The 25,547-nt window shown below is 42.2% G+C and overlaps 1 protein-coding gene across 5 annotated transcripts in view; it reads right to left on the bottom strand.

Moving 5' to 3' along the window:
• Nucleotides 1-25,547, bottom strand: part of LYPD6B (LY6/PLAUR domain containing 6B) — a 37,164-nt gene that overhangs the window by 5,745 nt on the left and 5,872 nt on the right. Inside the window, exon 2 of one of the 5 annotated variants that reach the window (XM_021399747.1) lies at nt 14,635-14,782. Coding sequence is in view for 4 of the 5 variants with exons in the window: in XM_021399748.1 (XP_021255423.1) it covers nt 5,144-5,239 (96 nt within the window). In the remaining variant the exon portion in view is untranslated. Of the gene's footprint in view, nt 1-2,127; nt 2,656-5,143; nt 10,021-14,634; nt 14,783-25,547 lie in introns of those variants that run through there. The other 4 variants (XM_021399748.1, XM_021399744.1, XM_021399743.1 and 1 more) reach the window with 4 other exon arrangements.

Here is a 25,547-nt window from a genome sequence, read left to right as displayed (position 1 = left end):
AGATCTACTTATGTCTATTGATTTCAGGTAAGGGACACCATCTGAATCACGAGTTCATTTACCAGTTGTGTGGCATTATCAATCATGAGTGTAGATTAGATTTATTTTAAGTGCATTCCAAGGAAATGTTGAGGAAGATGTTTGGTGATGATACACATTTTGGAGAACTGCAAAGTAGAACATTCAGAGAGCTGAGACAGACGTTTTGGGTGTGCACTGTGCATTTCTTTGGGGCTCTCCATGTCCTTTGGCAAAGTAGAGAAGAACTAACCCATTAACTTTTGGGTCAGATTGATATTTAGATGTACACATGCACACAGACCTGTATGTATGGCAAAATGTAGTGATACAGGACCTAGTTTCAGTATTAAGAAGAAGAATCATATTAAATGGCGCTCAGCTCATGCAAACTCCCAGCAGGAGAAACAAGACTGAGTGGAGGCTCCTGCTAAACCAGATACATTGCTCTGAGATGCCAGGCAAATTCATTCAGAAATCCCTGCAACCCTGACGTAAAGATTGCCACCCATTTGCACTGCATCTGAACCAGAACAGCTGAAAGAGTCTCCCTCTCTAAAAAGGGTGAACAGTTCATGAAAGATGGGTTATTGTGGAGAAAGTAATCATGCACAACTTGTATTTTCCCAAATCTATCACCACTACAAAGGAAAATCACTGAACAATGGACAGTGATGGGGACCCAGGCCGGTGCCCAAACTGGGCTTGGACTCTGTGCTCCTACAGGTCTTCTTAATGATTCTATGCAGCACATTATGTTGCTCTGCCCTTTTAAGTGCTATCCTAACATAGATTGCTTCCCTCCCGTGACACCCCAACATTATAATAGAGAAATAAAGGACTAACTGTGGAAGCAATAAGACTACTCAGCTCTTCCATGAGGACTAGTGTACTTTTTTTTGTAATAGAAAAACACTTTGCAGGTAATTACCTGGGTGGGACCCGACTGTACCAGATGAACATACATTTCATACCCTGGCGATATCTATCAAATCTGTTAACACATGCTATGACCAAAATAGAAGCATTAAGCAACAACAAGGTAATCTAAAATTGCAAAGGCAATGATCAGCCTCCAGATTAGAGATTATTACCGAACTATGAAGTAAGCAGGTCCTCCACAGTTGGTTTCTTACTGAGTAAGGAACGTGATAATGTCGGTCCAATCCTTAACAACACTGTAAATCCAAAGCAAATCTAAAACATAGTTACAGTCTTTATGTTTGCACAGCTTATGTATATATATTATGTAGCACTGAAGACAGATTACAAGGCTCTTATCTCACTCACACATTTCACATGTACACTTAGCTTTTATTGCTCCTTTGAATTTGTCAAGACATAAACCTGTGCATTGTGACTTGATGCCTTTCTCCCATGAAATGACTTTCTGTGTCAGAGAATTCCCATTCCAAGTTCTCCAGACAACTTCTCTTCTTTATGGACACTAATTGTCCATATTATCCAACCCCACACTTCTGCTTTGAGACATTTTTAACTGGTATCAATGCTGTAACCAAACATCACCAAACCCTTCCAGTAATACCACAACTATTTTAGATGAGTTGACGCGTTAAAGTCAGCACAATCACAAAATGTCACAGGGAATAGAAGCAAGCTACAACATCACACACAACAGTTGTGTTCAAGAAACATTTAGATGTTGGACTGAGAGACATGGTTTACTGGGGAAATACTGGTGGCACGTGGACGGTTGGACTGCATGACCTTGGAGGTCTTTTCCAACCTTGGTGATTCTAGGATTAGCATATTTTCTATACAATTATTCTTTCCATGAAAATAGCCACCCCTAGAAACCTTGTCCTCGTGTCCTTACCCCTCAAGGACAGTACCCAGTTACTCATAGGGCAGTTTAAGGCCCTTAATGCCACAGGCCGCCACAAACACTTCTGATAATAGCATGAGATGAATTTATTTTGACCCTCTAATGCCATCACCCTCCCTAAGTTCCCTTGCAATGCAAGCTCTGCTGGTGTTTCTTGAATGTTACAAGCAAGTCCCTTTTAGAATGGCAAGCCACTTTTAATCGAGCTGGAAATTTCAGTGTATTTCAGGCAGCTCGATAGCATTTAATTCTTTCAGACTCACTCTGCAGGAAGACATGGTGCAGAATCATTTCAGTGCATGACAGCTGCAACGTTTCTCTCTTCAACTATATTTTCTGCAGGTTCTACTGGTGAGAGGAGAAACTGCCTTTATGGGAGCCTGGTCTGTAACCTGATCTGATGCACCTGGGGAGCAAAGCAAAGGCACAATTCCATTTGTGCCAGCTTTCCACAAACTCAAGCTCCCTTCTGCTCCCCTCCCCAGGTTCCTATTGCTTTCCCCAGAGCAGCTCAGGCCAAATGGAAAATTTTAGAGAAAAGGACTAGCAAAAAAGCTCGTCTTCAGCTGGTGTAAAGCACCGTAAATTGACCTCACCGTTTGCCGTACTCAAAGGTGTCCTTGTTTGCTAAGCAGGCCAATAAATAATGGATGTCGTTTGAAATGGTCCTAGTTACACAGCTGCACCAGAAGCCACTTTCAAATAAAACAGGAAAATATTGGCAAAAAAAACCAGCTTTGTTATCTCATCCAAAATCTTTAAAATGCTTATTTTCTTCAGAGTCTCTTATCTCGACTGTGCTCTCATATAATATTACCTAGCAGTATGAGCAAACACTTCATTAGGGACAATTAGGAATTCTCATTAATGAAAGGAGAAAAAAAAAAAAATCTGTCACTCTGTGGAAGATTAACTTATATAAACAGGAGAAAAGCTGGAGATAGCATTCATGGGGCAAGGGAAGGTGACCTGTGAGGGAAGGGCTGTGAATGTGTGCTCTGTAAGGAGCTGGTAACTAAGGCACGTTTTAAGAAAATCATGAGGATAATGGCTGAATCGACAGATATATTCCAGGAGATTTATTTTACAGTGTGTAAAGGAAGAGCAACGTGCTCCATTTCTGACTTTAATAAAAACAGCGTAGACAGACTTGAAATTTCCTGGCAGAGTCTATGGAGGATTAGCAGATTTAACATCAGATATGGAATGCAAATGAAACTTCCTCCTGTCATTTAGTAAGCAATTTTCAGGTGCTATTAGATAATTGCAAATGCTTACATAAAGCTTATTAAATACCACTTCAGGACATGAGAGCTGGAAATACACAGGCAGAAAGGTATGTATTGTAAGGGCTGAAAGAGGTATAGCCAACACCTGACATCATCAGGTGTTCTCTACATCAAGTCAGAAAGGGTAAAACTGACATTTTCACTTATGTAAAGGGAGAAAAATAGCTCCCCAGCTTCCTTGCTTCCTACAGGAGTGCTCCCACTCTCATGTTTTTTCCTCTGGAGACCATTTAATTTGATTTGTAAAGCAGCATTTACCGCGCTTCAAAACTCAGACAGTGAATAAATGGATGGAGAGAATAAGGGAAAAGCTTCATTTTCTGTGGGAAATAAGCGAGTATACTTAAAGTACATTTTAAAAGAGTGGAAACAGGAAGTATTTTGAAAGATTAAGCAGCCCCAAAACGCTACTACGGCTGTGCAAAATAAACCTATTCGTTATACAAGTTCTACCCTTTCTTTTTTAATAAACAGACGCTTCTATTTTCCTTACAGCATGTTACCATCAGTACAGAATAACAAAGGAAAAGTTTTTGTATTACACCGACACATAACTGCAACTAATAACACCGACAGAATAGAATTAATGCCATCAAGATCATTTTTAAACTCATTTCTTTATCTTCACCCACAATACACTTAACCATGCCTGGAATTAAAATTGGTCTTAATTACAAAAAATTATAGAGTTCTTTATCTAAGGTCTTATAAAAACAAAACACGGATCTGGTACAGACAACACCATTTCGCTGGGGGTATAACGCTGGCATGGCAGGGAGTGATGCAAGCAGATATGGAGACATGGAGGTGTCTCAGTACTGACACAATATGGGCAACAACAATGGCTATGAAAATGATGAATGTGATAAACCTCAGCAGTGCCATGGAAGTGAAGCATTCCCAAGGATAACGCACGCGTTTGTTCTAAGCTCACACAAAAGAGGAGATCCAGGGGATGAAAACTGCATTATAATTCGACTGACACCTCATTTCTTTTACAGCCAAAACTGCTCAGCAAAGAGTAGTTTTGAGCGCTGATGTTCATTTTAAAGTTCAGAATCCCTGATCAGCTTTGAGAAGTAATTTGTTCTACCTAAAAATCCATTAAGGAGACATACATTTCCTTTTCCCTTCTGCAAGTGTAGAATCTCCTCCAACAACTGCACTTTGTCAAAGCTGCGGATAACCATAAGTTTGACACTTAAGCTTGTAACAACTTCTTTATATCACACATGAAACGGTTTTAAATCTCTCTCCCACCTGTGCAAGACTGGAAATGGGAACTTAATATTACTCTAGAGAGAAGGGGAATAAACAGTGCTTTTACTTGTCTTGCAAAAAAATCAGATGAAAGGATAAACGTGCATTTGTTTTAAAACTACTTCCATCTTATATACATACAAACTTCCTACATATGGCAATATAATTTTGCATTTTTCCTTCCCCTAACTACCTGTAATTCTACCACAAACTATGTGCCATATACACAGTAACATACGCCCCAAAAGCTACACCTGCCATTCTAGGCAATAAAATACGCAATAGAAATGAGAACCTACCTGACTTCTGTTTGGGAAACAAATACCACGCTCCCTTTCAAACTAAAATTTCAAATTGCTATTTGCAAAGAAAGAATTTGCTAGGGGAAAACATGGTTTGGATGCAATCCTACTTCAAATCTGAGATTCATCATCATCTGTCTGAACCTAAAAGGGCATTGAGGGAGTCAGGAAATTAGAAGGCATGGCAGCTTCTGCATCACAAAGACATTTTTCACAAGCTTGACGCTCAGCATATTTTAGAGCTAAGATTTAAGCTACACACCAGCTGAGCTCATACATCTGGAAAGAATGCTTAAACCTCCTTTAATCCAACCCCATCCGTGCGGTAAGTTCACTGGTGCCAACATTCAGCTCTTTATTTCAGGGCAGAGGGCAAGTTTAAAAGTCACCTGTGAAGAACAAGCCGTCTGTCTTCGCATTGAACTCACCGCAAAGAAACTTCTGTTTATCCATACAGTGTCTGCAGCAAGGAGATGTCTGTCCCTACACAAACTACAGCAGCTGAGAAAACGAACTGGCACCATTTCTCCCCAGGTGATGTTTGTGTTCTCCTTGCAGCACACTGCTGTCAATCAGCACTGCATCCCATTTAAACAACACGTCAAAAGCACCTGGATACATTTCAACATCTAAGACTTTCCATTTTTAAGAAACTCTTTACTGAAAAAATGTAACTTTAAAAGCAGAAGTCTTTTGCAAGTTGTACCACCATGGCCTACATGATCTTTCCATCTCTTAAAAGGACCAATTTTCATTGCAAACGTGCTGGAGGCAGGGAAAGAGGGAAATTCCAATTGCTGTCAGTCAGTACAGAATACAATAGGAACAGCTATCCAATTAAGGCCTGAAATTGTATTGCCCACAAACCTGCACTGCAGCTCAACGTCATACATCATGCATAACATCGCTAGCACTGTAACATAACTAGTTTTGAACAGAAAATTAATCACAGTGTCACTAATTACACTTCAGAAAAATGCTTTGTTGCACAGAATCCCCTCTTCCACATCACTGATGCCGATCCTTGCAGTCGCTGAAAACCAATGTAGTATTTGAGTAATTGCCATTATTCTGCCTTGCCCTACACAGGCTGACATAACATCTCGAGCAAACAGCCTTGAATATGTTGTTTTCATCAGATGAGCTCAAACTGTGCATTTTCCCCCAGCTTATTCTCTTAAGTCTCACACTACTTCACTCTAAAGCAACGGATAGTTGAAATATGGCTTCCTGATTTTCCTTTTGGATAGATTTATTTCTACTAGAGATGCAACCACTAATGGATAAAACAATAATCCCATTTCTGAGACAAGGTTTTCTGTTTGCATTGCTCCTACAATTTGCCACCAAAGAGTGAGCTGAGAGCTTGGCACTGGTACCTTTTAGGAAAACATTAATACACGTGACAGAATATATCTACACGCATTTTACAGCGTTGTCTTAAAGGTTAACTTGGATGACACACCCAGGAGATGTGAACTCTGCAAAAGCAAGCACGGTGAAGAGATAAAGGCTTTATTTTTCTAAGGGTACTCACAAAGCATGTTTAAATTCCTTACGCAGATTCAATCACAAAACGAATTAAGAGTCATTCGTTCATTCTGAAATGCTTTAAATTAACTAGGCTTAATAAATTGCTGACCCCTCCAGTCTGACCCAGTGTAAAAATGGCATTTGCTTCCAATCATCACCTCTAATCCAGGCAGCTGAAAGCAGCAAGAAGTTTTTAGTAGATGAGAACTATTACCCACGAGCAGCACTTGGCACAATTTGTTACCTGAACAGCCCCAGCCAGCTTTCTGCTGCAGTGAGAGAGGAGTGATTTGCTCTTGTTTCAAAGGGAGGGACAACACAAACAGAAAGAGCTCCTTTCCACAGCTTCACAAAAGCCATGTTGACATATACGCCATACCTTCAACTGCAAAATCCAAATGCTGCACTGTTCTCTTCCTCTAAGGCTCAAATTTCTTGAGTAAGAGTGCAGAGCTCTCCACACACGTCTCTCCACATGACTTGGTACTAAGCATTAATAATTAAATACTGGGAGGCTGGACTAGGTGATCTCCAGAGGTCCCTTCCAACCCCTACAATTCTGTGATTCTGTGAAATATGGTAATATATAATTAAAATCAATTGAAAATCGTTAATTTTTGTCCAGTTTTGCTGTAGAACTGGAAGCCTGTCACCGTGCAAGCAGCTGAAAGGACATCTCACTTCCACCATCTCAGAAATACTTGTTCATTTGCTAGGGCCTCAGCCTTGAGTGTCACCCTAGATAAGGAAACATTCCCAGGATTCAAAAAGAATCAGGCAACCCTCACCTCTGGCCTCCTCATCGTTGCCACGGATGCTCATATAGCGTTTCACAGCCTTTTTCATAATACACTTCCCTAAATAGTCACTAGATTTTTTCATTGCACAGTGTGCAGGACAGGTAGCCATCCATTTCCAGTACCAGCCATTCATGTCAGGACAGCACCAAGCTGTCCCTGCTCCTCTTGCAGCCTATTTCCCTTCAGATATCCTTCCCACCTTCCCACCTCTGCAGTGCTGCTCTCCAAGAAGAAATCAGCTTTAGCTTCTGGGCACAGAGTTTGCATTCCTCAAAGCCCCCATCACTCCTCTCCTTCAAGTCAATGCAGGAATAAAACAGAACATGGGAAGTGATTTCTAATCTGACCTAATGGATAGTTTTCATCCAATTAGAAGAACAATAGAGACCATGTGCACTCTCTGCCTCTGCATTTATCTGCCCAAAAGACATTGTTGAATACACTGAAAGTGCAGTCACAAGTAGCAGTATGAATGCCTGTAGGTGGGGAGATTTATTCACTCTATATATCGCCTATAGTGTAGTGCACGAGACTTTACTTGACAAATTAAAGTTGGCAATTCTTCTGTTTCCTTCTTTTCCCGCTCACAAATCAACAGAAAAGCACTACAGGCAGAAAAAATTCTCACTTTCCTGACAGCAATAAATCCCTGGCAGCTGAGGCAGCCCTGGGTAATAACCATACAAGTAAGTGTTGTGTTCTAGGAGCAAGTGCCAGTTTCTCTATCTGAAATCTCATCAGAGGTTTCTTCAGAGATTTATGAGCTGGTACAGCTGGGCTAAACACCAAGTGAAGACCGAGACTGGCTGCCCTTTTTTCGGCTGGTAACTCTCCCTTTCAGAACAGAGCAGACACACAATCCTAAATCCATTGCAGCAACTAATCTATGTGGTTACTGATAAAGCCTACTAGAAAACATCAAATACCATATTCAAACCATATAATGTTTGCATGCTGTCCTTCAAAACAGATTCACTATTCAACATAAAGGCTGTATAAGTAGTTTATTGCAGTTGTTCCCCCTTACTGTGCTTCTCCTACTGTACAGGGCACTTCCAAGAACTGCTGGATGCCATTTCAGTAAGCTATCCATATAAATGAAGGCAGATGAAAACTTGCCTTACTACTATTCCCCTCCAAACAGAAAGCAATTCACCAGGGAAAGCAGAAATTGTACTCCTTTTGTGTGTGGGAGCTCACATTCTAGCTCCTCGCCATCAAAGGCCCCACGTGCTTTTTCATAAGGTCACTCAGAAAATCCTTTGTGTAACCTTAATCGTATTTTAGGCAGATAGGTCATTATCGAATTAGCGCTCAGATAAGCTGGAAATGAGGGCACAAGACATAAGGAAAAAAAACACTACTGAGGAAAAGAAACCACTAACAAATACTAGTAAGAAAATAAAAACACCAATATGAAAAACACTCTCATATCAAGAACTACCCCATACATTTCAGTAGTTGTAGCAGTAGATGACCCTTCTGTTTAACAGCCATTCACTGGGATGTACAGATTTCCCTCAGCACTTGCAAACATTCTATGAAAAGCACAGAGAGCAATACAAGGAAACACAGGTGTTGGCCCATTGTGCTTCGTAGGGTTTGCAGGATTTTAGTTGTGTTATTTACTGTCCCTTTGGATTGACAGGACAGAAGTACTTGAACGTTTAGACGTTGTGTTGAGGGACATGGTTTAGTGAGAACTATTGGTGATAGGTGGACGGTTGGACTGGATGATCTTGCAGGTCTTTTCCAACCTTGGCGATTCTATGATTCTATTTGAACACGTCTTTCAATACTCTCCCTTAATGGATGAGTGCAGCATATATTCCACTTTTTTGGCCCTGTCAGGCTTCTTCTCTCTCAACAATGAAACACCCTTTGGCTGGGAGATGGTTCTGAGCTGGGTTATGAAGCAGGAGTCAGGAAGCTTTCTTTTCTCCAAAAGAGCCCAGAAAAGAGATGTTTCGGGAATACAAGAACACTCCAACCCATAGGGATAGCTCTTCCCATATACATTTATTCCTCCCTCCATCACTTCAGTGACTTTCTGTCAGTGGCAGCGTACAGCTCTTGGAGTTTAACTGCCCGACCATGGGCTGGCTAACTGAACCACCCATGGGCTGTCACATTTTGAACAAAACTACAGTTCTGGTAATCAAAGCATCCCATGGCAATAAATTCCGAAGTACAACTACATACCTTTTGGAAGTACTTCCCTCCCTTTGTTTTAAATGAGCCGCCTGTTTCATTTACAGCACCTAGTCCTTGTGCTATGACAAACCAGGAATAACTATTCTCTACTGCCTCTCCCCATATTTTCCATGATTTAATGATTGCCTGCCCCATCTCTGATTCAGCTGTCACATTTTCTAAGCTGAAAAACATAAATCTTTCATAGACGCTGAAGATCTCTGTTTACTGTCCTCTGCACATTTTTTGTTCATAGCATAAATTCTGCCACCCAGGGAAAAGCACCCACTGATCAAAGCCTGGCTGTACTGCAAATGGAGACAGGCAGACTTAAGCCCTACCCTGCAGCCGAATCACACTTTACATCTAAACTGAAGAAAAATTAAATGTTCATTGTTGCTAATAGTATACTAAATTCTCTTTTGTTAACTATATTCCTTTTCACACTGTAGGTCATGAAATACACCAATTCTCCACAGACTGGGAATACCTCTTTTTAGAGGTCAGATGTCTACCAGAAATTGTAGATCAAGTCCTACTTGTGCATACAGCAGTTCCTCAGAGCACATTCTGTGAACACCAATGCAAGAATAAAGAGTTTCAGAGGGAACCTGGTAGCTTATTACTTCCACCCCGTCACTTCTAACATGATCCTTGCACGGATTATGAAGAAATTGACACAAACAGAAATTAAATCTCCACTTCAAGGATTTACATCCGCGTGTAAACAAAAGAACATAAATGAAACATTTTCCAACTCAGATCTTCAGTTCCAAGTGTCAGCCTGGAGCAATGTTTTGTGCCTGAGCTACATATGAACAGTATTAAACCCCTCAAACACAGAAAGGCTCAAAAAGAACATCCTTTCAGACTCTCACTTATCCTTGCACTGATAAACAGAGGTTAGGTGTGGAAAACGAATGAGGGAAAACAGGGAAAAGGAATGCAGAATGGGCTGCATCAATAAACCTGATCAAGACAATTAAAAGAAAAACATGGACAGAAGGGCCAGGACAAGTTCACTGGCTAAGAAGCTAGAAAATGAGGTAAAATCAGCAAATTTTAGAGCCTGAATATAAGCTGAAGAATTTTAGAGAACTAAGTTACACAGCAGGTGGTAAGCTACCCTTCCATAATACCAGGCAAACAGATAGGAAGCAATAAACTTTACTACAGGAAAAAAGAAGTTCAAGAGTCTTTTGAAGTAAGAGAGCTCTCTTGCTGCAGTTCTGAATGGGCTTCAGGCATTCAAAGGCAGCAGTGGGAAAAAGACACAAATCTGAACCACTCCGAGCCAATGCTTTTATCATCTGTATTATCAGTATAAAGGGATGCTGCATCAAGGGTCTCAAACATGGTGTTTTCAAGAAATATCTGTGTACTTTACCAGAGACACATAGCAGTGCCCATGAAGAAGTGGATGCAGCAGCAGAAGGCAACACAGTGTAGAACAAGAGGGAAATGTCTCAAACTCCCAGCAATGCGTGGTGAACTGAAGCCTCATAATGTGTAGCTGCCACATCTGATGGAATAGTAAGAACAGCTGTAATCATACATGCAGCTGTATGTCCTACTTAAGGATCAAAAGGTAACTGAATATTCAGTAGTACATGATAATAAATACTGCCTGTATTACAGGTATAAATCCTGACCTTAGGAAAAAGTGGTCTTAATAAAAATTAAATAGGCCATTTGACCACACCAACTCATTAGAGTCTATAAAAGGTGGTTGGGTTTGCTTAGCAAAATACATCAGTAGCTGAGTTAAACTGTTGAGCAGAAAGGTGTTGGGAGACAAAAAAAAATGTCTAGAAAAGACAACAGAGGTTACCAGAAGAGAGAAAGAAAGACAGCTAAATTCCTTGAATGCAGACCAAGACAGAGCACAGTGCAAAACAGACACTACTTTCCTCCACCCTGCCTCCATTTTCTCTTCAAAACTCTTGGTTACTTAAGTACTGATCACCTAATTAAAGAAACAAGGACGGTCTTCATTTGGATAATTACTGCTGTCTACTGGTAATACGGCCAACACACATTCCTCCAGTCAATAAATGCATACTGCAAGTGTGCTTAAGCCTTCTGTTGATGTTCTGTGGGTTTAACTCCCCAAGAATTTGTAGGGTGACATAGCAGAATTCAAGCAATCCTCAATTCCGCAGCAGAAAAATACAGAACAGAAAAAGAGAGAGCAATTCCCTCCTTCCAAGTCAGGAAGAACCAGACGCTGCAATAAGCTCTGGTGATACCTGTTGCCAGATTTCTCCAGTGCCCCCTAGTTTTGTTTTGTTTGGTTTGGCTGTTTTCCAAAATCTCCTTCCATCAAACATATCAGGGAGATACAGTACGTGAGGCTTTTAATGCAAAACAAGATTACAGGTTAAATACAACAACAAGCATTCAGAGAATGTTTAAATGATGAATGACTCTCTAATCCTCCTGGTCCTAGGGAGAAACCGCTGATCCGGTCAGGTCTGCTGATGTACAAGCAGAGGCTCCAACTCAAATGCCTAAGAGCACGATGCTGATTTGCAATTATTATCTACATGTCACTTCCTCACTTGCCACACCAGCGTGAATTACCTCTTTGATGTTTCGTAGTTATGAGTCTAGCAGTGCAACACCCCGCTCACTGCATCCTGTAATTCCACCGTAAGAAATGTCTGTGTCTGTGTCTGACCTTTAATTTGTACTGTTTCCTTGAAGAGTGGATTGCAGGTTAGAAATACAGTCGGATGACTTCAAGGACGTCGTTCGGAAAACACTGACAAAGACCTAACAAGGCACACACGTGGATGGCAGCCCCAGGCCTGGGGACAGACCTCAGTGAGTGTCCTCCAACCAGGCAGGACCCTGCCTACTTGTAAAGGAGGTCTGCCAGCTGCTGGGCTCACCACGTGCACAAGCAAGTGGCAATATCTTCACACTGCCCGTGCAAATCGCCCGCCTGTGCCATGTCTTACACAGAAGCACAACAGCAATTCACAAAAGTCAAAAACAACGTTACAGCAATGACTTCCCCCTAATTAGCAAAGCACTACCTCAATATGCATCCTCCATGAATGCATCAGTGCTGGAGACGAAACCTCTTCACAGCCAAGTCTGTTCAGTTGCAGATCTAGAGCACAACCTTTGACAAATAAAACTCCCAGTTTAACACTCGTTATCCCATTCCAAAGAACCCAAAAGCACGGTCAGCCAGTTGCATCAAAATAACAAATAACTAAAAGCATAGCGGGAAAAGCACAGTATTTTTAGGCAAAAAAAAAAAAAGAAAGAAAAAAGGGTCAAGAAGAGACTATGAAAGGTTCTATGCAGGGTACAGAGTGAACTTCAGAGCAAAACCACCGCTCTGTCACCTTTGCCATGAGCGGTCATCTCAGTGGTTTTTTTATCCCTGCAAAACAATTTCACACTGAACAGAGTGAAGTGATGCTGCAGCAGGGGCCAAATTCCTGCAGCTCTCTTATCAGGCAGTGCGTAGGCACTATAAATTGTTGCGGAAAGATAAAGTTCTCCAGCTGCTGATGGTTGCTACTGTCAGCCAAAATGAGGTCAAAAGTTAACACGCCTGGCTTATGCACAAAGTTTTAGGGACTGGTTAAGTTGAACCAAGAATGGCTCACTGAAAGCAACTTGAGTAATCAGTAACTAGAAGCAAGAAAGCTAATTAATTGTTGCACTAATTGTTGCACTATCTTTCCAGAATTTATTCCAAAGACAAAAGATCGGGAGGATTTTATTTTTTAAGTTATTCATGGTAAGACCTAAGGACACTCGAGAAATCACTGAACTAGGCATTTGATATTAAATCAAACAAGGAAAAATGAACATGCCAGCTTAAGAGCTGGAAAATACAGACCCAGTTTTCCAGGAGGTATTTGTTCAAAGCCATCAATAATGTATTCTTACAGATGTGAATTCAATTTTACACTTCGTCACAAAGGAGGCAAGCTTGTTGAAACACATAGTCAAACCTTAAACATCAGGCACACCTGAAAATCTAATACACCATTCAGAACAGGAGGAAAAGTACTCAGCTGATGAACACAGGGACCCATATCTACCAACACTTCTAGACCCTTCCTGTTAGGGCTGGGTGCTTTGCATTTATGGCTGCCCAGAGCTTCGCACTGGTGTAAAACTGTGCCAAAGCCACTACCAGTTTCTTCCTCTATTCGCATGGTTGCTCTTTACAAACAACTTACTTTTAAAAGTGGGATCTTCCTTAGCTTGTCTCAGCTATAACACACCAAAAGTGTTTGACAACTTCAGTACAGCATGAAGAGAAAGCTGAAACGCTTCCTGCACACTTCCATCCGCATTGCAACAGGATATTCACACATACTCAGCTGAGGGACACGGTTCATTCCAGCAATTTTTGGTTCCATCTTTCAGCTTGGAGACCAGGTGCATCTCTGCTTTATTCTGGTGACACGGAGAAGAGCAGAGGTGCAGCAATTCTGCCGACAGGATCACCTCATGGGCCCTATCTGATACAATCCTGTAACTTGTCAGGAATCTCCAACACTGGAAGCGCTCCAGAAACAGGAGAACTATGACAGACACGCCAGAAGGCTGGCCACTCTTCAAAGGCTTGGAAGAGTGGGGTAGGGAAAAGAGGGGTGGGGTGATGAAAAAAATAATCCCATCTTAATTATACACACAGCTTAAGTATCCCATCTACGTGAAAGCTCTCCGGCTTTGTGTCACGAATACCTCCAGGGCTCAGAAAGCTGCCTGGAACAGACAATGCTTGGAATGATTCTCTCCTGCGTGGCTCCTAAGTGGCTGCACAAGTGAAAAGGACAAGGGGACAGAGGGCACAACTGCAGAGGAGCAGCTGAGGTGACTCGGTTGGTTGAGCTCAGAGGACTGAGGGTAGGCCTCATGGCGGCCTACAGCCTCCCAGGAGAGGAGCAGAGCTGCAGGTGCTGATCTCTGCCTTTGTCTGAACTGCACAGAAACGGACTTTTTTTGATTCCCCATTTCAACTGCTTTAAAATGCAGCCCTTCGGTTTTATTTTATGTTCAAATGTAACCGCTGCTATCTCACCAAAAAATAAGAAAGTGCTAATAAATCCGAAGTTTAACAAATCGCAAGCAAAGATTGCTGTAGCACTCTGTACCAAGCAAGAAAAGAGCTCAAGGTGCTGCACAGAGCTTTTACTTACCAGAAAACATATGGAACTCATTCTTAAAATGCCAACCACTAAATCACTGCCTTCAGCAATGCACTTCCCATCTGCATTCACAGGTGAACTTGGAAATATGTCCTAATATTCAGCCTAAAAAACCTTCTCCTTTGAAATCTAAATAAGATCTCTTATTATTTGAGGCTTTCGGGACCAGGCTCCCCCCTGCTTCTGGAAATGCTCACTTCTGTTACTTACTTTTTACTTTGAAAAAACAGCGTTGTGTCCCTGTTCAGTTATTATTTAGCTGTGATCCTTGCAGTTAGCTCTTCCAAGCTTCTCTTACAAAAGGCATCTTCTATTTTGGTCATTCTTGTTCACCTCCTCTGAACTCCATCCACACCGTCTAAAACGAACAGAAAGGCAAGTGTTTGCATTTTCTGACATAATGACAGCATTTTAATGAAATACCTGCTTTTAATATACACAAAACTGATTTTTCCACTCTGAAGTTAAATATTGCTGGAAACAGTCAAAGGTCAAACAGTTCCCAAAACAATCTTTCAGGAAAACTCTCTTCACCTTTTCCTGAACATTTGTAAGGCCAGCAAGAATGAATGTGTAGATTAAATGGATGCATTTTCCTCCACGTGCATTTGGATTTGCTTTTGTGTTTCATTAATGTGACAGTACTGCAAGCCAAGCAAGGTTAAAACTAGTTAGAGTTTGATTAAGTTTCTCTGAGAAAAGCCAGGGCTTTGTGACACAAAATTATACAGGTGATAAATTAAGCAGAAGTTTTGATTTGGGATTTTTCTAGATGTTGGCAGTAAAGCCTCTAGTACATCCAAAGCAAAACCATGAGTCATGTGCTTCATGTGTTTTCCAACAACGCATTTTTTCATATCCAGAACACTGATGAGATTATGAAATCAAAGATATTTTGCTGGGGAACAAGAAAAGGTTTAGAGATTCATAGTCTGTCTGAACATACATGTTATTCCACAGCTGGTGGAGGTGCTGTTATCTCGCTCCAAGGTGTTGAAGCTAGAATGGACAGGGAAGTGGCTCCTCTGTGCAAGACAAATTTGAAATTTCTTTTAAAAATCCTGACATCAGGGCAAATAAAGCCCACTTTTTCTTTAATATATTAGACCACTCATCTAATAAATATCAGAGATTAGTTATAAAGTGGCTTATTCTTCAGTTAAAATACTGGTTCCAACCACTAGATGTGTTTATGACGCAAGGATAACTACACAGGCCAGACTCCATGCTTTGAGTAATTTGGATAAATTTTACATTGACATTGGATGTACATGATTATTTCTTTATCCTGACGAATCAATATAGTTGATATAGAGATATACTGCTATACCAGCAAAACAGAAAAAATTGTCATTAACATTCCACCATTGACAACTGTTATAAATAACAGGGAGGACAGTTTTGGCAGTGCAAAGCCAGACTGCTGCGATGGAAGTGTGGATGAACCCAAAGGAAAGCTCCATCAGGCATTTTTTCCTGACTAGAAAGCAACTGCTACTTGAGCCAAGACAAGGTCACCTGCATCCGCACACCTCTGAGTCACAACTACAAGGTGCGACAACTGGAGATCTGCATAACTCGCAAATTGGATGAGAGAAAGATCACAAGCTTTGGAAAGCATTTATTCTGCTTCTTCATCTTCCTTTCAACACCTGTCATTATAGAGGCAGGCTTCCAACATCATGCAGCACATCTACGGAGGTGATAAGGACAGTAAAAACACCTGACATAGCTCTGTGCCACCCAAAGGGTGGGGGATGCTCTCAAGGCTCCTCAACAGTTCACTGCTGGCAGAGCATTAACGTGTACAAACTGAGAAACTGCATTAATTCTCACATAATCTTGTACTGTCATCTTTGTAATTTCTGTAGAGACAGCAAATAGGACACGCAGCACCGCGAATCAGAACAGGTTCTCTGGGGGATGGTGGGTGGCAGCGTTTGCATTTTTCCTATTGCTCCATCCCTACTTCCAGGGATGAGGTGGGAACCCCGCTGGTTTGGGTTAGCAGAACACGTAAGTGACATATCTTAAGGTCAATAGCTTTTTTCTTGTTATTATTATGCCATCAAAATAGTCTTCAAGACACAGAAGTAGTATTTATTTACTGTCTCGCTTTTTGGGACAGTGTGGAATTTCAAAAGCCAGAAACTTCTACTTAGCAGCTACTGTTGATAACTAGGTGTTCTGTCTTGTTACAAATTTCTCTTTAGAAACATATCCTACCTATCTTCCACTCTAAAAGTCACCCTAAACTTAATCTTGCCTATAAAGCGTAAATAAAAACTGACATACGACATCAGCCTCTGCTTATTCAGGTCTGACAGACAATACAAAAATCAGAGCCCCAGCGCTTACGTCTCCTAATCCCTTTACTTACAGAAGTGTGACTGCTGGCAGAGCTATCTGCTCTAAGCACAGGATTTTGCTTGTAAAAACCCTGAACAGAAGTGTCCAGGCTTTAGATATCACGATACCTGTCACAGCTGCTAAGAAACACATGCTGTGCTGTGCTGCGTGAGATACGTACAACTGGGACGTTTTCTCCCGTTCTGTTGCTGACACATTTTTTCCAGCCTCTAAAAATCCTTTAGACATCCTCTTCTAAGCAATCAGCCTGCGAAGGTATTGACCCTTTTCTGGATTTTTTTAATCCCCTTTGCCCCCACCCCCCTTTTTTTTGGTACCCTTTGTGTGCTAACACCAAGTGCATCTCGTTTTGGGGCACCTAACAAAGCCCAACCGAACAAAGCACACCTCGGCACTAACAATGCTGGCAGGCTGAGCCATAAGGAGCCCCTGCAGCCTCCCCAGTCACAGCACACCCAGCGAAGGTGTGCACCTTCTGTTTCGTGGCTGTTTGCTTTGCAGCTGTGTAAATGCCTGTGCAAACACCGCAGGAGCAGACGACGTGGTTAGTGTGTTCTGCGGTCAGAGCGCTACCTCTGAGCCTCACCCCCCAAGCAGTCTGCCTGAAAATAAACTCGGTGCTCTGCCTTGCTGTTTGGAGCTGGTTCCTGGCTAGCTGGTTCGCATTCCTCACGTGCTTTGGTAATAGATCAATAAATACTCAGCAGGTCTGCCTGCCTTGAGACACCTCGGTGATATAAATGCTAGACACAGATGAATGCAAACTGCTCTGTACAAAAGCCTGCAGGGTTGTGGCTGTGGATTTATGGCAGGTTGTGTCACTGGGCTCAAACAAAGAGCTTTGTGAGGCCCATGCTGCCGACTCTCACCTGATTATACTGGAGACATCACTGCTGAGCATGGTTATTGTCATTAGTCCACGTGCAAGAAGGTGCACAAGCTATTCAGGCAGGTAAGACAAGAAAGGAGAAGCAAGGAAAGGACAAGGGGGCATGGCTTTAAACTAAAAGAGGGGAGATGTAGGTTGTGGCACTGCTGCCCGGAGCTGTGGATGCCCCATACCCAGAGGTGCAAAGGCCACAGATGGGTGCTGGGCAGCCTGGGTGGGTGGGGGCTGCGAGGTCCCTTCTGGCACCGTGCTCCTTTAGCCCACTTCTTGATGAAGGAGTCAAAACCAAAGGTGCTGTATGCTCAAAAGCTGTATGCGTGGTCATGCCTTCTAGTCTTCACCCACAATAAAACATACGCAAATAAAAGCAATCCGAAGACTTCAACTCCCTTCCTTAGCCACCATTTCCAGTGGAAAAGCAGGCCTAGAACTAAAGAAGATGGAAGGAAAAGGCATAAAACGGGGGAAAGGAAACAGCACCACAAATGCCATTAGTTAGATCAGGCTTTGGCTGCCACGGAATTGCAGCAGATGAAATGAATGATTGCCAGGTGCTGGATTTGTGTTGAATCTGTATGAAGAAGTAAAATGCATTTCTTGGTCTAAATGTCCAACTCCAAGACTACATGAGGATCTCCAGTGGAGATTAGTATTTAGAACCTGCTAGGGTCTAAACAGCCCACCCTGCTGCTCCTGCTGTGCGGCCAGCTGCTGAACCTGGGAGCATCCTCCTCACTAATTTCATACACAAGATATCTATGGTAATCACTTTCAAAGCAGGACTCGCCTCCGAAGTCCATTCAAAAAAGAAAGGTTCAATGGCTTGAAAGCAACTGGTAACATTTGGTTTAGCTCTCTGGGATGCATGCATCAAAGATAGCATGGACAAGAGCAGGTAGGCACGTGCAGTGAGTCTGCAGCTCTCTCTAAGGGGAAATAATACCCGGAATGTTTCCTCTTGCACCACAAACTGTTTTGAAGTGGTCTTAATTTAAATGAAGAGGCACTTGCCAGCTCATGCTCCAGTGCATGTTACTGACTGCTTCACTTCTTTATTTCTACATCCAGTTTGGAGTGAAAAAAAAGATTTTTTTTTCTACTTTTGAACTGAAATGAATGAATGCCGAACGGAAAATGATAAGAAATAAAACCCCCCAAATTGGGGGAAAGGCTGGAAGAAAAAATGAATCCTATTTTTGCTCAGAATAACACAAATATGAAGTGCTAGAGGGTCTTCAGCTCGTTGAATTCCCAACCTCTGAAACCAGAAGCAAGATTCCCCATCAACCTCTATACAGCCACAATTTAACTTCCAAAAAAGAAATTCTATGCAATTAAATATGTTTACTCACTTGTATATACAGAAGATAAGCCTGAGTAAGTCATTACAACCACTCCTTTTCCTATTTTTACATTAAAAAGAAAATTTAAACTTCATTTTACCTTATTTCTACCAAGAGTGAAAGAGGTATTTCTACAACAGAGGATGGAAGGCTGTAAAGTCACCATCTAGAAGTGATTTGAAGTACAAATATACCTGTGCTTGAAATAAGCAGAGAGAATGTTCTGAGGACTTTCCCAATTAAAGAAGTTAATATCCAAGAATTCAAGAATGTAACAATTCTGGTAATCTTAACAAAGTGGGATCCAAGCAAACAACAGAACTGAAACCATTTCCCATGGACCAGGCTGGCACAGAACTACAGCTGAGATTCCTTTCTGAGGATGTCAGCTCTTTTCCATAAATCTGGAGTCCAAAGAAAGTGGAAGAAACAATCGGGATATTCTTAGGCACGATTTAAGCTAAATGAAGATGGATCTCCCTTGATGTAAGGGAGATGATATAAATCATCAACAGCTTGCAAGAATCAGAAGGAAACAGATGATGAAGAAACCAAGGCAGTGGGTGACTATGAAAGCACAGCTGGAGAGGACAAGTCAGAACACAAGCAAAAGACAAGACAGCTTGTACTGAAACATGATGCACTTACATGTGGGTGAACCATACCACAATGTCCTACATTTGATTACCCAGTGGAGCCTGGCTCTGTCCCATGAACCTTCCCTCCCAGCTGTGTCCAATGGCAGCACTGCTTCATTAAGGATTGAAGGAAGGCAGTATCACCAATGACAATTTTTATCATTACAGATACATGTTCCTCACTCAGTGCCCATTAACCACAGTTGTCCTGAGAGGAAGCAGTAGTGCAAATATTTTAATAATAAAAATGCCCATAATAATATTAAGCTTTTCTTTTATAAAATGATTACTATGAAATGAAAGTCCATGGTTGTTGGCAGATCGCTCAAAGAAAGGGGTTGGTTAGGCAGCATCTGGTAAGTGCTAGGCAGAGCCCAGGGACAAACAATGGGACTCTGCCTGGAAGCCACTAGGAATCAACGTCCCACTAAACTCCAGCTGCCAAGGAGACACAAGCCAAGGCATCTGCAATTGTCCTAGCAAGCTGAAGAAAGCAGGATGGCTAATTCAATGGCCTAAAGCCAAGCAGAATTACCACATATCCAACACCTGCCAGTCATACGCTTTGCACTTAAACCACTTGAAGCATGAAGACCTTCTCTTCCCAGGAACAGAAATCTCATTTCATTTGAAGCCCACATTTGTACCGGTTATTATTTAAAATAAGTGCTTCGTTTTCTGGTTTAGAAATGGGGAAATAATGAGAATTTGAGATAACATGTTTCCCTTTGTGCAATGGGAGAGACCACAGCATGCTTCCTTCATGTGGAGTACAACAGGGTATCTAAGGCTCACTTACAGCAAACACCTGTTTAGGCTTGGAGAAAAGCCCTTCACGTTACGACAAACAAGTTCTCAATTTGTCTGTGATTAGGAAAAAAAAGACTACAAAGAAAATAAAGAAGTCGAGGTGGCAGCAGCACATGGTTTCACATCAATTCCTGACATTTCAAGAGTCAAAACCACAGACTGAAGAACGGTGGAAGGTCTCTGCAGGACAGCTGAACCCTGGGGAATTACTACTACGGTTTTAGAACGTTTGGGAAAAGCCTTCTTCCCTAAGTAGCACTGCTCTCAGTCACCGAGCAAGAGGAATAAAGATTTGCTTGGGTTTTCTTACAGAGATAAAAGCATCAACTGTGTAAAACACAGTTTGACTAACAGAACAACAGCACGGAGTGCAAGAAGGATGCAGTGAGCCATGCCATCTGAAAATACCTACATCTGCAAGATCCATTTCTAAAAACAAACAAACATCTTTTCATTTTTCCACTGCTGTCATTCACCTCTCCACATTTAAGTCAAGGATCAAGTATTCATTAACTAAAATGCGCACTTCATAAACTGAAAACTTGTTTCCTTATACTTTTTAATGAGAAAACATAAAAAGTAGATGATTTACTCTTCGTACATTGTTTCTTCTATCACCTCTCCTCTGTGCCTGTTGCACTGAGGTCTATGGTTGCTGCCATTCAATAAGAACACTTAGTTGCACATCAACCAGTTTGATACTCAAGAACGGATTTCAGTTCCATTACTCCACACATTCCAGTCCTGTGCACTTTCTAACAAGATGCGGTGAGCCACGACAGTACTGTTGCTTTAGGCTAAAAAGAATAGAAACCGATTTCTAAAAATGCTACAAGAATATCAAGTGAGTTTCAAAAACAAAGATGAAACTCTGCACGTTATCTATTTTACAAATCTGCTGCAGCTATACTGAGTGTTGTGCTTCAAAGTGAGGAGAAATACAGAAGAAAAGCAGTGCTTTCCAACATCAGTTTTTGCTGTAAAAATCAACTTCAGTATATATTATACGACTAGACCTGATGGCATACCTAAATCTACATCTGATGTCGTAGTTCTCAGCCTTTTCAAGCCTGTTTCAATGTCAGGAGCTTAACAAGCAGAAAAACAAACAAGAACCCCAAAGGAGATCAACGTCATTCAACAAAACCCTCTCCTATTGCCTTCCTCTCTCTTTTTATTTAAAACATTGCGTGCATTCTTCAGAAGACAAACGATGACAGATTGATTCTCAAAACCATCTTAAAATTTTCCTTACCTGTTAATTTCAAAAAAAAAAGCTCTTAAAAATGTTCATGGGCGCTCTCAGCTTGTGCAACGTGAAAGCTGACACTGTGCAATAGAAGGTACAGTCTGCCTTTGTCTGAAGCTAATATAGAGACTATTATTTTCTCTGCAGGTCTAGTCATATTTTATTGTAAGAAACGCATTCCTTTATTATGTTAAGATAAACGTTAAGGTGTTTTATTGTGGTAATTTCTTTAAGATAGCAAACACGGTGCTGGCATGATTCAAGTCAGGTGCAGGAAGCCAGAAGCTCGGAGTTCCTTCGCAGCATCCCTCCTGGCTGTTACCTGCTGTTGGACAGCCACTGCAGAATCTGAGGCTCGGGCTCCACACATTCATACAATGAGATGCTTGGCTTAATCAGTCCGGTACAAAGATAAGCCAGATGAGCCTAGAGGTCTCTTCCAACCCTAATGATTCTACGAGTCTATGATTCCATGATTAAAGAAGAAAGCTCCATAGCCAACATCTACCACTTACCGCTACGGAGGAACAGCTCAGAGACTGAATACCATCCATTTCAACATGGAGGCTGTAACATTCATTAGATTATTAATGCCCTTATCACATGAAAGGGACTGCAACGTTCATTATGTTTTATTAACATGCTTACAAAATGAGAGGCAGTTTGTGACCAACCCAAGGGTATCCCTGCCATTCAATAACAGCACTCAAACAATAACCTGAGCAAACACAGGTGAACCTTGTGTGCTGCTGAAAATCTAATATAAACCAAACAGTAATTTGCTGCTTTTAAATAAAATAATTTTCTGAAGACTTGAGTCACAGTGGGAAACAGGATTTTAAGTTTTGTTACAGGGCTGATTAATTAAACACATTAATACATGGGGTACAAGTTTTGGAGGTGAGGGAAAATTAGAAACCCTGGTATTTAACATACTCTTATAGCTACAGGCACAATTAACTTGCCCTGTGTATTGGGTATTGCATTGCAGGATGCAAATTCACAGCCTCAGGCTTTCCTATCAAAATAGAATATGAACATTTCAGCTCCCTGAACCACTGGTCACTGCACTGGCAAGTCAACACATTCCAGCACCATCTGCCAGTCCTTCCACGCGAAGTCTTTCTTCCCTATCACAAGATGTTGGAAAAAAGCCGAACCAAACTCTGGCTGGACCATTCCCATGATAGAACTGGTATCACACCTGTACAGTCCCATCAGTAGTTCTGTCTGTGACCAGATTCCAGAAAGCTGAGTTTATATGGATGAGATGGGCTGACGCAGAGCTCAAGCAGAAGCTTTTTCAAGCCCCAAGTTTAAGTTGAAAAAAGCCACCGATGCCTCTAAAAACCACAAGAACAACCACATGACACAAACAGCTGAAATATGTAATCCCCACGTCCCCACATTCCACCTCTCCGCTGTTCCCAGGATCCCACAGGCATCTCCGTTTCCCATTCCCAGACCACGTGAGGCTTGGCTGGCAGGCACAGCCCGTTCTGGCAGGCCCAGCACCTCTCCACCCAACTCCCAGCTCAGGCTCACATGGATGCACGTGTATTCATCTGACGGGTTCGGTCCAGCTGGCACTCAGACCAGGTTCCTTCTTTCTGTGGGGATACTGGTGAGGTGTTCGAGGCTGGTACCTTGTCTACCTGGGGAGAGCTGGGCTAATGCTCTCTGTGGTTTGCAGCGCTCAGCCCTCCATTTCTCTCACCGAGCGCTCTGACCAACAGCCAGCTGGCTCTCCTGATCTCTCCTGATCTCTCCTGCTGAAACTGATACAGCTTGCAGGGAACTTCAAAGGTCTGTCCTGCAGACAGAAAGTCTACATACACACGCACACACACACACACACACCAAGCAGACGCTCACCCGAGAGGAGGAAGATCTGCATTCCAGTCTCTGTCTCGGTTATCAACTCTTTTATCCAATGGCTCTGGCATATAAAACATCTGAATTTTTAGCGAAGGTAAATACCACCGGTAAACCAGAATAAAGCACCAGATTTCCAAGACAGCTGTGGTTGGAAAACCTGTATTTCCCCAGCCTGCCTCTCCTGCATGCCTCCAGGCATCTTCCCACAGGTGGAGCACAGTCCTTAGCAGCTGCTGTGTGTTCCCAGGTATGAGGACACTCACCAGGCATGTAGCACATCACCGCTCCGGCACCGGTGTTACGCTTCCGAGCAGCATCTTCATGATTCCCATACCATTACAGGAGCTGCTTTAAAAACCACTTCTGAGTTTTCACGGATTTAGCCACAGGTCAAAGCTTTACAGTCAATGTCTGTTATAGCAGACTGATAAAAACATGCAGCGCTCGCTGCTGTTGCTGGAAGAATGCATTGCGCCAAATCAGTTCAGGCACTCCTGGGCATTGTTGGTAGTGATTAACAATTAAACCCTCTTCCAAGCTGACTTAGAAGTTGATTAACTACTGCATCCCTCACACAGAAAGGAAACAACTCAGGTAAAGCACCCTGAATAAGCAGGGTCATAGCATTACCCCAGCAGAAAACGGCCGGTCTGGGGGAGCACAGTTATTGTAAGAACACTGAAGGGACTTCCCCTTGTCTGCTCCTTCAAAGAACATGCACCATATTCAGTATATCAATCAATGTGTTTTATGTGCATATGCATCACCAGCATTTTCCTGTGGTAGTAAAATGAGTAAACCCGAAGCTTTCCAGGTAATTTCAGTGTTCATTTTATGGATGTTCCTGGCCCTTTGATGAGCTGCCACCGACAGAAGGCAGCCCCAGCTCTGTGCCTTTGTTGCTACTGCTCGTGGCAACCACACCTCTTTCCAGGTTGGCTGTGGGAACACAGCACTGGGAATCAGACAGTTATCTCCCATCCGCAGCCCTCCCAGCACAGCTATTACACTGCTACACAGGCTCTTCAGCGCACAGTGAGTTAAGGAGAGAAGCAAAATACAACATGAATAAGATACAGAGAGAAAAGGCACCAAGGGAAGGGTGGCATTCCCAGGAAATTCTAGAAATCCAGGCTCACCAATGGCCACTTCTAAAGTAATGTAAAGTTTGGATTGCTTTATCTCATAGTAATCAATAAATAAAGCTTAAGTCAGGCAGTGCCCAAGTGCCACAAGAGCATCCTAGCAAAGCAGTTGCTATAAGCACATGCATTCTCTGCAGGCGCTAAGCCTCTAATTTCCAATATGTCAGGTTCCAGTCATCACTGGATGAGCTCTCTCCAAGCAGAGAGCTCATCTCTCACTGATGCCTACATCCCGCTCCAACCACAGCGTTGACATAAAAATTTCTAATCAGCAACATCACTAACAGCAGATACGGGGCCATCAGGCACTCCATAGGAAATATATTTTTTACTGCAGGCAAAAGAGAAACAGTAGAGCCGCTGACAAGACATGTAATGGCTTTAAACAAAAAAAAAAAAAAAGAAAAGAAAAAGAAAAGATAGACTTACGTTACATATAAGGAGGAAATTCTTTACTCAAAGGCAGTGAGGGCCTGGCACTGCCCAGAGCTGTGGGTGCCTCATCTCTGGAGGTGCCTGAGGCCATGGATGAGCCCTGGGCAGCCTGAGCTGCAGGGGGGCAGCCAGCCCACGGCAGGGTGGAGTTGGGGGGGCTGTAGGGTCCCTTCCAACCCAACAAATCCATGGTTCTGTGATCTTCTAGGTCTTTCCAACCCAACCATTCCATGGTTCTATGATCATTTAGGTCCCTTCCAACCCAACCATTCCATGGTTCTATGATCATTTAGGTCCTTCCAACCCAACCATGCCATGGTTCTATGATCATTTAGGTCCTTCCAACCCAACCATGCCATGGTTCTA

The sequence above is a fragment of the Numida meleagris genome, chromosome 5, assembly GCF_002078875.1.
Source record: "Numida meleagris isolate 19003 breed g44 Domestic line chromosome 5, NumMel1.0, whole genome shotgun sequence".
In the NCBI taxonomy this organism is placed as follows: Eukaryota; Metazoa; Chordata; class Aves; order Galliformes; family Numididae; genus Numida; species Numida meleagris.
This window is presented reverse-complemented; position numbering and strand designations above follow the sequence as displayed.